Here is a 17694-nt window from a genome sequence, read left to right as displayed (position 1 = left end):
AAAACAGTCGCTTTCACCTTATGTTTCACATGGATTTCACTGTAGTGCATTTGTGTCTGTTTATGTTGGTTTTTGGTATATCATATCATAAGTGAAGTACTGCTATAATATCGTATCATGGGCTGTGTAGTGATTCAAACCTATATAACATATTGTATCTATAAAACTTAACAATTCTTATTTCTGAAGTTAGTTTTTACTGTAAGCCACAAAAGACTGATGGGATATTACCATCGGCCTTTGCGTGGGTGGGCAGACAGAGTGGCAACCAAGTTTAAGAATGAGATAACGCAAGAATGTGGTGAGGTAAGATTTTAAATTTGATAGCATGCTGTAAAAATCTCAGATGAGTTCTAATCTCAGTGACCTTGACCTCAAGGTAAAGGTTAGAGGTCACCTAGTGTCACCTAGATTTTCAAAATGATACTGTAGGTGAATCTGCTATGAGGCTGAGGGATAGTACTGGTGGCTGCCAGTATTTTTTAACTTCCTGGTTTTTGTAACTCTGCTGTTTTAAAACTGTTGTTGCTGTTGCTACAGACATGTCTGAATTTATCCGTACTCATAGAGTCGCCTTTGTTAGACTCATGGGAAACTTTTTTTGGTGCGATTGCAAATTGCCTTTCAAGCATACGGAGTAAAACACAACATACGGTTGATAGAGACTTTGTTCCAAAGCTGGCTAGTTATTAGTGTAGTTGCACATGTCTCGAAAGACATTTTCTTACTTCTACAATGGTTCTATTTTTACTTAAACTGTGTGTCACTGCACAGAATTAAACACACTATGTATATGTTTTTTTTCCCCATTTAGAAATACCAGATTTAGAGAGTCAATTCTCTAAACTTTAGGTCGGCTGTTCAACTTTCAGCACCTGTATAACAACCCGTCTGTCTTATTTCTAATGACTTATTAGCGGGTCGTGTTGGTTCTAGAAAAAGCCTACAGTTACCTTTCTGTCAGTCACTTGTTTAATCTTTTCTATAAAATTTGTCTTTTTGACACCAACTCTTCTCACATTTTGTTGTTTTTTGCTGATACTCCTCAGTCAGTTTGCAGTGTTTCTAAGCAGACTTTGTGCCAAGCTTGTCTGCCATCACAAGCGTAATAAAGTCGTCATATCAGGTCAGCATTGAAAAATAGTCCCATTTTTGCAAGCAGATCCAACTTCTAAGAATACAACCAGCCAAAATAGCCCATTATGGCTTTGAGAAGAAGGTTGTGGAATGTCTGTAGACTGCTTTGATATTTTCTTTTACTCTGAAAACGCTGGACTTATCAAAACTTGTGTGTCTGTGAAGTCCAAGCAAAAAGCATAGATATTGAACTGAATAGGACAGGTATACACTGTGTATGCTGTGCAGAGATATGTAGGAGAAACACTACAGCTGACTGGCTTGTTGTTTCAGAGTTTTGGGGTTAAATGTAGGCTACTGTTACATCCCTTACTGTATTTTCCTGTAGTATCTTGTTGCTGACGAGTGCAACAGATTTCACAGGAAACTCAACTTCGGATCTGTGTGCAGTTAAGGAAGAAGAGACAAAGGTTACAGCTTTAAATTATCAAATAACCTGAAACAATTCTCACTTTTTTATTTTTATTTGTATTTAAGTAAGTTAATGTTCATGGGTCTGCAAAAACTTTGAAAATACGAACTGTTTAAAATGTACAGAAAGCGTCATCTGGCCACCCTTTTCTCAATACTTGGGATTACATTTAAACACTGTTAGTAACATTCAGAGGGATTTAAAAAGTTGTATTTTTGTATTTCAAATGTATTGTATTGTGTTTAATATACACACACACAAAAGGTCCAAGGGGATGGTTTAATAATTTTTTGTCTGGAAATGTCCAGAAGGTATTCATGAATATTTGGGGACTTCAGCACATCATCAATTATTGGAATTCTTGATTATTTATGTTCTTTTCCATGACTGATTGACTTCCTAAGTTTCTCATCGCATACCTAAATCAAGTCCCGAAGACAAAGACCAGTAGTTTAGCAACAGCAGATATATATAATATTATTTTTTTGTATATATTTAGTTGAATTGACTGTATGCATGTAATATTAGCTTTCAACAACAATATTGAAGTATTACTGCTGTCATTTGTGTCTTGCTGTGAATGCCAAGTCAAATATAGAAGTGTAATTTGATTTCATAATATTTTGTAGGCACACAAGACCACAAATTATGTATTTACATGGTAGCCACCGAATTGATTTTCCACTGACTCTACAGTCCCCTCGGTGTTTGCTGTGGAGGAAGGAAGTATTTCCTATTCACTTTTCCTGTAAGTGTTTTTCCAGCCTGTTCTGAGATTTGATCCAACTGAAGCCTTCTCTGACCTCTGAGGTACCTCCACCCTATGAGCTTAGCTCACTGATTACAGCTTCATCTTTGTTTTTGTCTGGTAAAAATGTGGGGATTTCTGAGTGTGAACATGCCAGCTGGCACAGCAGACAGTTTACTGACTGTTCAAACCCGAGTGATTGACAGCTTTGCCACCAAATCTGCTAATGACTGAAAGTTTACACCATGCTTTCACCTATAGTTGTAGTATATTAATGATTGCTTCAGTTTTCTCACTAATTGGGGTTGAACTTATCATATTCTCCTGACAGTATTAACAAGAATCTTTTGTTGTCTTCTTAGATTTCCTCCTCTCTGTCGCTGTGTTCCTCTTCCTCTTTTTCACCCTTTTTCTTTCTTTTTTTCATCTTAGATGTGTCACTCATTGCAGAAAAGTAAGTTAAATAAAATGGAAGTCAGTCCTTGTTTCCATCAGCTACCTTTATAAAAATATGGTGTATTTGAGGACATGAGATAATTACCCATGACATAACATTACAACTAATTCCTCAACTACAACTGTCTTTGCTGCTTTCGATCTTAGAGACTTTAATACATTAACATGTCACCTTTGATTGGCTTGTACCAATTTTTTTATTATATTATGACATGCAACAAACATCAGCATTGAATTTGCAGTTACATACCCACTGCGTATAATACGCACAGACAGAGTGTTTTTTGTTTTAATTTAATCTTTTGTGTCCTACACCACGCTGTGTGGTGCAGTGGTGTTGTGTAACAAGCCAGTGGCTCTTTGTGCAGTGCAATGCAGGAAATGTAATTAGTCTGTATCACACCTCCAAATCTTTATCATTATAGGGACTCACAGATCGTACTTTCCTCTCCTGTTACAGTTTTTACTAACGTTGACTGTTATTAAGATCAGTATCAGTACTATTTATAGTATGTGATGACTTTTCATATGTTTTGACATTTTAACATTAAAAAATTCATTTTATTAAAATAAAAGCGTGCGTTGAATAAAGGGAGATGAAAATGCATTAATAGTTGACGACAAGAGCGCTTCTTGGTTTTGCACCAAACCTTTTACTTTGACACAGTGTGAATGCATACGTGAATGATGCACGCTACAGCAGGTATCAGTAAGTTTACTCATTCAGGCTCTATCAACATGGACACATGTATTTTGGAAAATATACGTTTTTAGATGCATTATGGCCTTTCGTTCATGGGTAAACCACATTTTAAGTAACTGGAAACTGACCTTTAAAAAAATTCTTTCCACAGTGAGGATTTTTCAACTCCTAATTTATATCACATGTATTGCTTCAGCATGGCATTAATTACTTCCTTGATATGTTTTTGTGTTTTCATGTAGTGGAGACATAACAAAACTGGAAAATTCCTGTTTTTAAAAAACACCTAAGATGTTCCAACACCTCCCAAAGCTTTGTCTGGACAATGATTAGGACAGTCTACCATGACTGACTATGGCCGGTAGACCAGAGCATGTCACCTCAAGGTTTTTTCTTTATTTAGTGCATAGACATACACTCACCACCTCATTTTTTTAGGTAAACTCAGCTAGTACCGGGTTAGACTTCCTTTTGCTTTCAGGAAGTCTAACCCGGTACTACCCTAATTCTTCATAACATGGATTCAGCATGGAGCTGGAAACATTCCCCAGAGATTTGGTCCATATTAATACGATAGCGTCACTACAGATTGATTGGGTGCACATCCTTTCCATAGGTGCTCTGTTAGATTGAGATCGAGTCTGTGGACTGTGGACGCCTTGTGAGTACAGTGAATTAATGTTCAAAAAACAAGTCTGAGATGGTTTGAGCTTTGTGACAGTGGTGTGTTTTTGTAATCTTCTGTTGTCGGATATTGGTGAGTACAGAAAATAGGATAATTATTCAACTATAGCACCCATTCTGGCCTTCTTCAACGTTCTATGTGTTGTTCATTCAGAGATGCTCTTCTGCATGCCTTGGTTCTAACAAGTGATTATTTTTTTTACTATTTCTCAGTTTCAGATCATTCTCAGTAAACCCTAGAAACTTTGTGTGGAAAAGTCTCAGTAGTAGCAGACACTCAGACCTATCTTTCTGGCAAAACAACGTCATGTTCAAAGACACCTAAATTGTATCTACTGTATCTGTGCAACCAGTCTGCCTGAAAAATGTAGCTGCATACACACATTTAAAAAAACAGCTTAAAACTCATCTTTTTAAACTTGCTTTTGGTTGTTTTTTGTTTTTATGTTTTAGCTTCTGTGAAGCACTTTGTGATTTTATTCTTGAAAGGTGCTATATAAATAAAATTTTACTTACTTACTTACATCTTCATTCCGATGTTCGGCTTAAATTTGAGCAGGTCGTCAGGACTGTGCTTGCTTGCCTAAATGCAATAAGTTGTTGAACAGATGTTTACAATGAAGTGCCTGGTGAATGTATATTGATAGCCATATAAGTTGGGCAGAACAAGTGGTGTTCACAACAGGAGCCATAGTTCTGCTTAGAGTTGTATAGCTTTTATGATAGAAAACAAATAACTCATTTTTGTTTCCACTTAGGTTTATTTGATGTCTTTATGTAGTGTATATAGTACAACGTTAGTTTTCCCCCGATACTAAATTCAAAGGTTTTCTAAAGGTTTACAAAAAAAGCAGTAAGGATTTGGTGACTGTGATTTTCTGCTTCAGTGTTAAAAGATATTGCCAGACAATATAAAGATATATCAAGAAGATAATCTATTATGCAATTACAAAATGATGGTCAAACTAATATTTTTGGGATTAGGGATGTCCAGTGTCTCTAACCCTCTGTCGCGAACTCGAACCGAAACACATAGGCGCACACACAGAGGCCTGTGCACCCACGTAAGCACTCCATCTGTCCACTGAGACCAACAGCTGGTTGGTGGCAGGAAAGCCCAACATAAACCTGACCTCTTAGACCCTGCAACAGGACATGCCATCCATTGTATCTACTGTATCTGTGCAACCAATCTGTCTGAAACATGCAGCTGCATACACACACATGCATGGACATCCTCCCTTTGCCATTAGAATCATTATCTGGACACTGATTGTATTAAGGGCAGACCCACAAGACTAATTTCACTAAGTGCAAAAAGCTTGTGCTTATTTTGTGTATGTCTGTGTGTGTGTACACTATACAGCTGTTTGTCTGCTTGTGTAATCATGCATTAGTTTACAGTCTCTGTTTTGGCCTCTTACATCATCGGGCTCTGCTACTATGAAGTGTTTTGCTGTCGTCTCCAGTTCAAGTTGATTGATTTTGGTCAGGTTTAGACGAAGAAAAATGATTGTTCTCAGTGGAGTGGGAGGAGCAGGAAAGATTGGAGAGAAAAAGAAATGAAGTATGTTTATATGTTTGTGTGTAACCAGTTCACAGTTGAAAGAACATTTTTAATCAAGTCGCAAAGTCGCTGGTGCAGGCAGTTCTGAAGTCCTACCAAACAAGACATCAACTTTTAATGTTTGCAAAAATCTGTTCTTTAGAAAAAGAAATAAATCATTTATTAGCACTTAAATTGTGAACACATGTTAAAAAGTTCTGCAGAAAAAGCTGTTTTCAAAGCGTGCTTTTGGAGAAGTGATATTGAACATGGCCTACAGTTAGTTGAGTGAATGTTATGGCGCCCCTTTTTTGTGTACTTCAGCATTACGCCGTTCTGTGTCCACTTACTTAGTGGATTTCGAGAAAGGGTTCTGTTCTGCATGCTGGACAAAAACAAAGGGACTTCTCCTCCTGGTACTATTTCTGAGTGTTTACCATTTCCTCTCTGCTCTTTTCTATCCTCAGATCACCAGAAATTGGAGCGGGAGGCGAGGATCTGTCGCCTGCTGAAACATCCTAACATAGGTGAGTGACCTTTGGGAGCCAAGAGATTAAATGATTAGTGGGACAGCTGTGATAATGCAGATGTTTCATGAAAAATTCATTTAAAAAAAACAAAAGCTACAGCTTTTTTTTTTTTTGTTTCAATTTTATTCAGATCAGAGATCAGACTAGTATTTAATACAGTGTGTTACTTAAATAGGCCATACATTGTCATTTGCTACAGCGTTTTTTGCCCTTAAGAATAACTGTATGTGCGCTGTAAAAGTTACATGTGAGTAAATGCTTGACTGCTTTGATTGTTAGGCATCACCTCAGCTAATTTGAGGCTGTTAACTGGACCTCTTCATCATGTTTGTGTTTTTGGTGCTCATATATTATCACCTTGAGGCAACTGTTGTTGTGATTTGGCGTTATATAAATAAAGCTGAATTAAATTGAACTGAATATTAGCACCCTTCAGCAGCTGTTGGTGTCTCAAGGTTTATTTGAGTAATGGTTAAATGGGTACAGTTGGATAAAAATAATGGACCTTAATGCAACAACCCTGTAATAAATTCTGTCTTTCAGAACTTGTTGTGAGCACTTTTGGATAAATAGTTCTAGAAACAGTTCTCAGTTCACCTTAATTAACATCTTGGAGGCTTCAGTTTGTGAACATGTGTTTTGATAATCATATTCAAGCCATTCCTATCAGGGAGGATGGGCTTAATAACAGAAAACATGTTACAGCCATATTCACTTCTGGTTTTTCGGGGGCTTTTTGCTTTATATCTACACGTCATCAAGTGAAACATGTTCAGTTGCTTACAGATCAAATTTGGCCAATATGAATGTGAAAACCAACAGTTTCCCCTAAAGCTGAAACCTTGTGGTTGCCCAGTTTGTTTTTTTTTATATAGAACCAAAACAGCAACAACAACTGCACCAAAGTTGGGTTTCATTTCAGCGTTAATAATAACTTTGAAGCAAATGGCCCCAGGTGATATGCAAATCAGCCAGTTACCTGGCCTGTCACTGTGTGGGATATTTGCATGCTGCAACTGGCCAGCAGCCAACAAGACAAAGTGAGTCTGAACGCTAACACATGCTCAGTCAGCTGGTCGCACTAATGCGATCAGCGCTGTTTACTTTGTGTACTGTGCGTCATTGTTTTGTGTATGTGACACTGAATAGTTAATGGCCACTAGATATTTTCCTCGAAATTACCACCAAGTAAACAGAAAGCAAACAGGCACACTAAAAATAGTTATTTGTTTGATACTTACACTGAAACTTGCAAAAATACTGTATTACCGCTTAATTTGCATGCTTGATGGTCTTGGTGAGGTAATCTGCAACACAGAGTGAAAGAATCGCATGACCCCGGTCCTAAAGAGTCAAACTCCTTTGTTTAGGTAGATAAAATAATTATTTTGTCCTTTAATGTGTGACTCTCATATATCCTGAGATTCATTACATCAGTTTTACCACCAAATTTCCCCTTGTGGGACAATTAAAGGATTATTCTATTCTATTCTATTCTATTCTATTCTACTCCCTTTCAGTTAAAAATCCAAACAAAAAGCAGGGTCCCTTTTGTTAAGGAACTACTACTAAATGTCTTATCTTGGTATGCCGGCCAGTGAAACTACACACACATACAAATAGAGTGTGATAACAACAATAACGGGCATGTTTTCATCGTTTTATTCATCCTGCTAGAATTCTGCTTCTTTATCCTCCTCTGCATTTTTCCCTTTGTCTGCTGCTCTTTTCTTTTCTTTATCCTGATCTCAGGGAGGCTTGTCAAGTTTTTTTCTTCAAAACAGTAACTCAGTTAAAGAAAGAATAAGAAGAGTAAAATAGCACATTTTGTGGCTTTATTCAGGAGCTCAAGGTCCTTCACCCACCTTGAATTAAAGTTGTGCTTTTGGTAACACATCCTCGTTTGTGAAGAAAGAAGTTTAGCCAATCCTCATATGGTACAGTAATCAGCCAAAAAAGGGATATAGTAGTATCAAACTAATTATAAATAATGAAAAAAGGGAGCAGGTCTCTTACGGTTTGTATCCAAAAGGTTTTTTGTTTGTTGCCAATCTGCCAGGCGGCACTGTGACTACAGACTGTACTGTCTCATCATTTCAGATAGGTACCCGGTGCTCCGGGAAGACTGAGACACCTTCTGTCACTGACCTTGTGTGTGTTTGCAAAGCCATAATAATATTGTCATTTAACTGTGTATGTTTTCCTGGCTTTGTTCCCAAGCTAGCAATTAATAACTTTCATTATATCATTATTATTAAAAAAAAGTTTAAAAAAAAATAGAAGAAGAGTCTTTTCAGGATTTGAATGTTTTCCTTGGGATTTATTTAAATATATGAGCATGTCTTTTTAGCCATGCATGAGTCCCTGAGCAGTTTCTACTTTGACCCACTGCTGATGGAAAAAGTTGTAAAACAGGCCTCATTGACTCAGGTGAAGACATGTTGGATAACAGGCCTTTCAGCCTGTCAGTATAAAAAATGGCACCTTCTGCTGTTCCTTACCTGACTTATGAAACGTGGAACGTAGAAACACGGTGGCTCATATTACTGCATGGTGCTGCAGATATCAAGCAGTACCTGTATCTTTGCCATAATGAGGCCCCAACCTTTTATTTTATTCTTCTTCTAATACAGTTTTTACTATCTTCTATAGAGAGTCTCAGTGATGTGTAGAGGCTTTTTGAGCCAAGTTTAGCTGATTAAGGACATTATAAAATAACAATCTGCTACTCAGTTTCTAGAACCAAAGTTTCCTGAATGCATCGAGAATCTTTGTAAATTAGCCTACCTCATTACAAACCTACATCTACATACCCAGCCCTACAGGGCACCCCCTTTTAATTTACTTTAAGCCCCACTTACACAGGCCTACACCGGGAAGTGATTCATGGCAAGCTTAAATCATTATAAACTTCAGCAACTGGTAAATGACTGAAATTCACGTTTTCGTTCACTAGGTGTTTAGCATTGGGAATTAGAGTTTTGACCAGAGGGTCACAAACTGGTTTCTAGACCTTTTTGACTTGGCTTATAGTTGTTATACATCTGCAAATGCCTTTGCAAACCCACATACAAAACAGCTTCTTCTTTGATTTTTTTTTTTTTAAATTTATCAATGCCATATCTGTTGCCATCACTGCATCAGTCCATCTCTGTTGTACCCAGGGGTTTTGCTGCTGTCTCCCCAACCTATGTTTTCCACCTAAAGGTCAATTCTCAAGTTTTTTTTCCTCTTATGTTTCTTTTTTTACGTAAAATCTAGACTTGAGTGTTTCCCCGTATTACTCCAACTGAACACTCTACATAATTGTTTAGATATTTTTTTTGCAGCTGCTATAGCTCCTTACACATGAAATGTCAGCTTTAAAAAGGGGCTTGTGAGGGATGATGGTGATGTTTAGGACAAAACTGTGTCATCAGTGGCAACTCATTCTTAGTCATAAATGTTGTGCATGATGACTTAAAAGCCATCAGCTCTTTTATACACATTGCTTATTATAAGAGTAATGAATAAGTATTGTGATAGCAATTGCTTATTATGGTGAGTAATTAGTCACCTGCAGAAGTGCACTACATTACTTGCAGCTGAGCTGAGCTTTGTCAAAAATGCTTGGAGACATTTAAGCCTGCACAAACTCATTTAGCATGCAGGCATCTGGACAGTTCAGGGGGGTTTACTGACTATCAACTAACAAGCCTGAAGTGACTGCATGCAACCTCCAACCTAAACACATGTGAAAGTTTCCACTCCTAAACGTATGTGGCTGAACGAAGTAATCCTGGACAAAGAACAAAGCCTCTGTCTCTCTCCTCCAGGTTAAACCCAAATATGTAAAGGAGTCTTAATGGGATCAATAATTGTGGCTCAGAATGTAATCTCATACATTACTGAAATCTGTGTAAAGTTGATTTGCAGATTTTAATTGATGGCTCTTTCTGTTTCTTTCTGTGTTTCTCTCCCTCACTAGTACGACTCCATGACAGCATCGCAGAGGAAGGCTTCCATTACCTTGTCTTTGACCTGTGAGTGAATCATAGTACCACTCAAACACACACATGCACAGATTACCAGTTCAGGCCTTTCTTTCTCTATTGAGCAATTTTTCTTTATTTTCTAGAGGTAATGACTCCAACTTCACAAAAATAACTCACTTTTTCTCATGTGTTAGTCCACAAATAACAGTTAATTGGGGTAAAAATGAAAAAAAGGACTAACTGATCTTTAAAAAAAGCATTTATTGGTGATATTGTCTGCAGTATGCTGGTTTTCCATCTGTGCCGGGGATCTTCACTCAGAAATAAACACAAAATACAAAGTTTCTATTTTTCATGTATGTTTCGGCAGAGTCACTGGAGGCGAGCTGTTTGAGGACATTGTCGCCAGAGAGTACTACAGTGAAGCAGATGCCAGGTACACTAAGTTAGCACAAAATTTATTTTTGTGCCTTTTTGTTTTTGGTTGCTGCGAACTGTCACAAAATGTTTTGTGATTTGAATCTGTGTTAATGTACTTTGTGCTGTAGTAGCAGAACCAGGGCTTTCTGGCACAACCTGTATACACTTTATTTTGGACCAAGTGACTCAGTCCTTTTAAATTTCATTAATAAATAATGACAAAGCTGTCCTCAGAGTTTAAAACTTATTTTTAGTTTGTTGTCCGAAGTTGAGGTTGGTTTTTCTTTTGAAGCACATTACCTACATGCCTAAGCGCTCAACCATGACGTAAAAGTTTTCAGTCAGTTAGACGAATGACTTAAATAGCAGAATTAAAAAAATATGTCAGAACTTGCAATAGAGAATGCGAAAGGGAATCAATAGAGTTAAGGTAAGTACAAGAGGAAAATAGTACAATAGGCATTATGTTAGATTCGGCTGAAGATAAAATAAGCTCAGTAACACATGTAAAATAATAAATGTCGTATATGTGTATGAGGAAGCTGGGTAGGGACAGAATAAATGGCGGGATAAATTTTAAGTCCTGTTGTGGTCTAATTTAGACACTCTTGATTCTCTCTTGCAGAGAGACGACACTACTCCCTAAATCTGTCTCTGTGCCCCCTCCCGCTGCTGTCCCTTACTTCACCTTTTCTAAATGCCAAGCTCAATTTATTTTAAGAGAAATAATAGCAACTTTAACTGAGCAGAAAGAATTGTAGATATGCATGCTGAGGACAAGCTTACATAAGACTCCCCCCTTACACCCTGCCCACTTCGCTTCTTTCGTCACATTCATTTACTTAAAAAATGCACCACATACTTCTTCTTGCACCACTTATCCTCTGCTCCAAGTACACAGAAATGTTGCTCAAAGATTGCAGGTACATTTATAAATCTTACATGGCTCATGGGGGGTTCATAAATAAATCAGGTGTTTAGATTAGTGTAATGTGGGGCTTTAGTCAGCCAAATTGTTGGTTGACTGAACTGTTACCTTTTACCTAATCAGTTGATCTGTTGCTGGGGTGGGTTTGATTATGCACTTAATCTCGAGTTTGACTACATCTGTCACAATGTGTTGAGTGCACTCTACCTTCTAGCCTTTTTAGCCTGATCTAATTATAAAGAGATATAAAAAGCTAGAATATTAAATCATTTAAACAGTGTTATTTTAAACAAATATAACCACAGACTCTGAGCCATTTTTTTCCATTTAGATTGAAGAGTTTAGATCCCTGGATGAACTACTGACATCATGGCTGGATACAGTTTACTTTTTAAAATAGTAACAAGACCAAACAACAGTTTCGATGTGTTCACACATACAGAAAGCCTAAAACCTTACCTTGCTGTTAGTTAAGTGCTTTATAGTTTTGCGTTCATCATCGTTTTACAGAAAAACCTCAGTAAATGCAAACATTTTAAGCTGTTAGTCGCTCTTAGGATTGGGCATCTACAGTCATGTGGACAGACAGGTGTTTTTCATTTGGAGTCTTTTCCTCAGCTATCGAAAATAATGAATCAGGCCAAAAACTGTCAATGCTGCACTTTTCTCTTTGAGAGTATACCCCTGTATATCCAAATAATAATAACTTTTTATTGACTTGGGTTTTTGCACCTTTGTTAGATAGCACAGTAAAGAGAAACCGGAAGGCAGGGAGAAAGACAAAGACATGCAGCAATAGGCCACGGGTATGAATCGAACTACTGCATACAGCCTTGTAGCATATGACTGAGGCTACAGCCTCAGTGTTGTGTATCAAAATGAGCAACAGGAAATGATTTCATGTTGCGCATCAACCACTAGAATGTTGCAAATTTGGTGAAAAAGACCCTGGTTGCAAGCACAGTAAAGTGAAAAAGACCCTGGTTGCAAGGATTTAGTCGATCAGCCAAAAAAAGTTAGACAAAATTCTCCTACAAGGGCGAGGTAAATGTGATTTACGGGCACATTTTCTGACAGGGTCTCCTTCAAGACATTGATAGTGTTTCTCTTGCTGAAGTAGTCGCACAGCAACCATAACTAGAGAGCAGCTCTTTTCTCACCTCTACACTGCTGGTGTGAAGGGGATGTGAATGCCAGTTTAGCATCTGAAACACACACACACACACACACACACACACACACACACACACACACCCCTACACCCTTCCTGTGTTGCATTGTGGGTGTCTGTTGCCACAGACCCACAGCCACTAATGATCTGACATTTGTAGCCACTTTGTGATTGGCCAGCTGAGCAGAACTAAGGAAGCAGTGGGAGAACAGAGCATTGTATTCCTCTTTGTAGCCCTCCGTTCTCTGTAACAGGTTGCAGTGTCTCTTTAGAAAGAGTGTCTGGAAATGGGTCCCTGTATTTTCTGTACTCTGCTTTCTTTTTCACCGTGTCATCCATAAGCCACTTGGGATGACCGAGGCCATAACCTGGCTCTTAATGCAGGGTTGCGTCAAGGCTCTGGGTGTTTTTGGTTGCATGTAATAATGGCAAAGCTTAAAGCGCTTCGTAATTTCGTCATGAGCTGTCTGCCAATTTACTTTAATACTGTGACACTATACAGTGTGAACAGCAGAAACCTGTTCAACCATATCCTCTTTTTATCTTTTTCTGGCTTTCCTGTCTTTACTCGTATGCTCGTCGTGTACTTTAACTTTCACGTAATATGAATTCCACCCTAAACTAGTTTCTTCTTCTTCTTCTTCTTCTTTTTTTAAACTTCAGCTTCAGTCTGCATTTGTGATCTCCTATAACTGTCGTGGACTGACGAATGTGTCTGTCTTGTGCTCCTCATCCTTCTCTGTCTCTTCCAGCCACTGCATTAATCAGATCCTGGAGAGCGTCAGCCACATCCACCAGCACGATATTGTCCACAGGGACCTCAAGGTGAGTGATCGCACACCTCTGGTGAATATGGAAGTACCTTGTATACTATATAAATCACTTGAATAGTGACTAGCACTTTGTTGTAAATGAAGATTAAAGACGTGTGGAAATTCACATCATGTCTGAGCGCCCTTGCACACACACACGCACAGACGTCACGCAGTGACGTTTAGACCAACTTAAGGGATGAGCGTCATCCTTCTGCTCACCGGCTTTCTTCTGCATTCCCAATCCTCTGCCTACACCCCTCCTCCCTTTTATCCGTCTCCCTCTTTCCTTTCTATTGCTCTCTGCCCCCCTCCCCCTCTCCCTCCTGCACTGCCGAGGAGTGACGAAAGCAAACCAGCTGCTATTAATAGCGGGTCGGTGGGTGAGATGACGGCCAGTGACGATTTCCCTTGCAGCAGTCTGTGCACCCCTGGCAGAAACCAAAACCGCTCTGCAGCTGTGTGCTTTCAAATTTCGTTAATTTTAACGTTAATAGAATAATGTTGAATAAAGACAAGACTAATCTGAGATCTAAACACCTGGATAATTGTACCAGTACTAAGTTCAGAGCCCTAAACTTTAAATAGGTTACTTAATTGTCTGTCTACTTTTCTGTGACAGTGTAAAATTAAGCCATTACTCTGAGCGTAAATAGACGAACATAATTGGACGATGCACAATCGTTTTTTTATGCGAGTGGTGTAAATGGACTTGTGTTACTTCTCATTGATTTTTTTTTTTTTTTTTTTTAGCTTGCCAGTGGATGTCAGTATCAAATACACTTGGAGAGGGAAGAGGCTTAGAAAGAAGATAATGATGATAGATGATGAGGGCTGTGGACAGCAATGTATTAGATTAGTTGTTAATGTACAACTCCCTTTTCATGTTTCGTAACTGCTTTCATGCTGCACTATTACCGTCTTCTCAAATGGTACACTAGCATACAATTATACACTCCGATGACCTGCTGGTGGGGCAGCTATTACAAACCCATTCTTTAATGTCTGGATATTGTTCCAAAATCCTAAACACATCAGGCTGAATTTGCGAATAACTACTTGAAATATTTCTGTTAAATAGAATAAACAATATCAAAACTTGAAGTCTTGGATACTTTATATAGTACAGACTTCATTATATTTCACATTATATGCATTTGGCATGCTTTTGCCCAAAGCAATTTACAGTAAGTGCATTATCATCATAGTTGCTTAAATGATGAGCTGGAAAAAACTGAGTCAGGGAAAATACTGGAACTATCTGGCAGAGTGCTTAAAGATTATTTTTAGCCAACCGTGAGCCTGTAGAAGTCGAGATTTTTGCCATTAGGGCTAAAGCGTGTAACTTGCATACTGATGTAGTGAATTTATTAGTAAATAATTGTTAATTTCCACATACCAGTGATTACAGAGCAGCACGATGACTCATCCAGAGTTATTTTAGTGTTGATGAGTGTAAGGCTATTATTCACAATCTTTTAGCTCGGTTTTTGGTCTCTACTATCTCCCCCAATTGAATATCTGGCTCTTTACTGCAACATGGCGCACATTTTCTATCAGCAAGTTTCTCTTGTGTCCGAGCTGGTTGTACAGAAAAAGTTTTGAAGCTATCTAAGGTGAGAGAGGGCACCAGACACTGTGCCAACTAAAAATGTATTCATCACGACTAAAGGGACCCTTTCATAGTAACATAGTTTCACTTTGATTTGACACATTGTTATTATAAATATATATTTTTTTTTAGCGGCTGTCAAACTACTGATCTGGTAAGCTTTCAGTGACTAATTGCTATGCACTATCTTAGTGACTAATGTAGTCATGTATTTAACAACGCAGAGCCAATACCAGAATCAAAAACTCCAGTGTCGCTCTGCATTTGCTTGATGCACAAACAAGTAACTGTTTACAACACATTTGTCATCTCCAACTTGCTGAAGTATTTTATCTGTCTATGCTTTTGTTTTTCAATGAAGAGGGTCTTAAAAACATTACAATCCCTGATTTTATCACATAGGAAATACTCTGATTTTATTTATTTTGTTTATTTCTGTTTTTGTTTTGTTTTTTACCCACAAGAGCATCCAGGGGATAGAGCTGCTGAATGCAGTACCTGTATTCAAGCCATAAAAATACCAATAATGGCATTGAAGTGTGCCATGGAGAGGTGTGACCTCACTCACAGACGCACGTCATATTTTTCGCCTCCCTGTCATCCTGGGAGGGCCACTCGCTCAAGGGAAAACAAGAATTCGAGAGAAAGAGTTGAGTGCTGTCAGCTGGTGGCAGGCTGGGTTGTCATGGTAACTATAGGGTGAGGTCACCCGGCTGCTGCAGCACCAGCGTAGGGACTCATTATGCCACCTCCCATTTATTTATCTCTATCTGTCTGTCCCTCTGTTCTTCTGTTGCTTTTACTTGCCCTCTTTTTCATCTCTTTTTCCCATTATTTCAGCTCTGCCCTGATGGGTGAGTTGTGGGGTGGTGGGAGCAGGAGGGAGGGGTGGAAAATACACGGGGAGGGATAGACTGACAGATGAGAAGAAACGGACTAACAGCCCAGCGACTGCTGGTACAAGCGTCTGACATCCACCCATCCATCCATCTGTCTGGTTATGAGGCAATGAGGACCGCTAACAACTACAAAGACTTCTGCACTCAACACAGACACACACACAGACACACACACACACACACACAAACATAGACACATCAGGCCTGACACTTGGGACTTGTAGTCTTGAGTGCAGAGCCGCACCATTTATCCTGTTCAGACTCACCATTAGACCCCAGTAACACCTGGGATTAAGTTGACATTATCTGGATCTGATCATGGGCATTGCTACATCTGGGAGGTTAAGCTTTTAGCAGTGGCATTGTGGTGCAGTGGTTACTGCTGTTGCCTCAAAGCAAGAAGGTTCTGAGGCGTTTCCAGGTGGAGTTTGCATGTTCTCTCTGCACCTGCATGGGGACAACTTTCTGCCACAGTAAAAGACATGTGTGTGTTTGAGGGTGTAGTTGTACATGTCACCATGACTGACTTGCAGCCTGTGCAGTGTTGACCCCACGTTTTTGCCCAGTGTGAGTGGGGATAGGCTTCCAGCCCCATCCAACCCTCAATTTTAGAAGTAGTTAGGAAAATTGGAGAAAGCTTTACCTGGACAATCTTAACTGTGGTTTTAACTTGAAATGATGAATCAGGTTTCTGAAGAACAAGGTTAGACTGTACGGACTTGTTTCACACGTGGTTGAGATCAGAATGCTGGCTGGATGTGACGTTGCAGTTTCGATTGCATTCTAACTAACTACACTCTGCACCAGCCTAACGTGAGACTTTAGGGCACTTTTTTTTTTTACCCCTTTTAAATATCTGCTTTGGAGAATTGAGGTGTAACTCTAAAATGTCAGAAACATGAAACCACAAATTGCTGACAGGATGAAGTGAAGAGTCAATGGCAGAAAACACCATGTCTTCAGTTAAGATGAAATGAGTCTTGACATATTCCTCATACTTTACTTAGAGCAGTATTAGTAACATGATCAAGCATGCAATGTTGCTTAAGCAGCAAGCAATTCATTTTCACATATATAGTAAACAGAATTATTGTTTCGAATAATGGGGTCAGCATATGTGAAAGTAACCCCTGTGAGCCATAATTTCAGGCTACAGACTCCTCTAAGTGCTCTGTTTAAGACATGGGTTACCCTTAATATTGGCCAGGTCTCTCTTGAAAAATAGATTTTAATCTCAATGAGACTTTTTACCTGGATAAATAAAGGATAATGAAATATGGTCATGCAGGTTAAACATCTGACTGTAAGAAACCACACAGACCTGCTGATCTACGATCTGATTATAAGGCGCAGCCATCAGAATAAAGTTGATTTAAAAGGAGGAAATGATGTGTTTAAATGGTGTTTTTCAAACACAGGATGAACTAATGTGCTGCATCAAGGCCCAGTATAAGAGTAATGAGGGTATTTTAACTTAAAGTCATGCAGAGCTACTGTTCTAAGTTGGTCCCAGTTAAAGTCTGTGAGGGCTAAAGATAGATACTGCCACTTGGACAGGGACAACCTGTAAATTATGTTTACCTGGTGTTAAAAATGAATAACCTGAAACAAGTTGAAATAAAACACTGCCAGCCATAATCAAGTAACATGATTAATCTATTT

The 17694-nt window shown here is 38.7% G+C and overlaps 1 protein-coding gene across 20 annotated transcripts in view; it reads left to right on the top strand.

The window, feature by feature from the left end:
- Positions 1-17694, top strand: part of LOC116325748 (calcium/calmodulin-dependent protein kinase type II subunit gamma-like) — an 82600-nt gene that overhangs the window by 33611 nt on the left and 31295 nt on the right. For all 20 annotated transcript variants that reach the window (XM_039622009.1, XM_031746746.2, XM_039622010.1 and 17 more), the window contains exons 3-6: positions 6154-6213; positions 10184-10238; positions 10561-10626; positions 13462-13534. In XM_039622009.1, coding sequence (XP_039477943.1) covers positions 6154-6213; positions 10184-10238; positions 10561-10626; positions 13462-13534 — 254 coding nt within the window. The remainder of the gene's footprint in view (positions 1-6153; positions 6214-10183; positions 10239-10560; positions 10627-13461; positions 13535-17694) is intronic.

This window comes from Oreochromis aureus, linkage group 13 (assembly GCF_013358895.1).
Source record: "Oreochromis aureus strain Israel breed Guangdong linkage group 13, ZZ_aureus, whole genome shotgun sequence".
Lineage (NCBI taxonomy): Eukaryota > Metazoa > Chordata > Actinopteri > Cichliformes > Cichlidae > Oreochromis > Oreochromis aureus.
The sequence above is the reverse complement of the archived record's forward strand: the minus strand, read 5'-3'. Positions and strand labels throughout refer to the sequence as shown.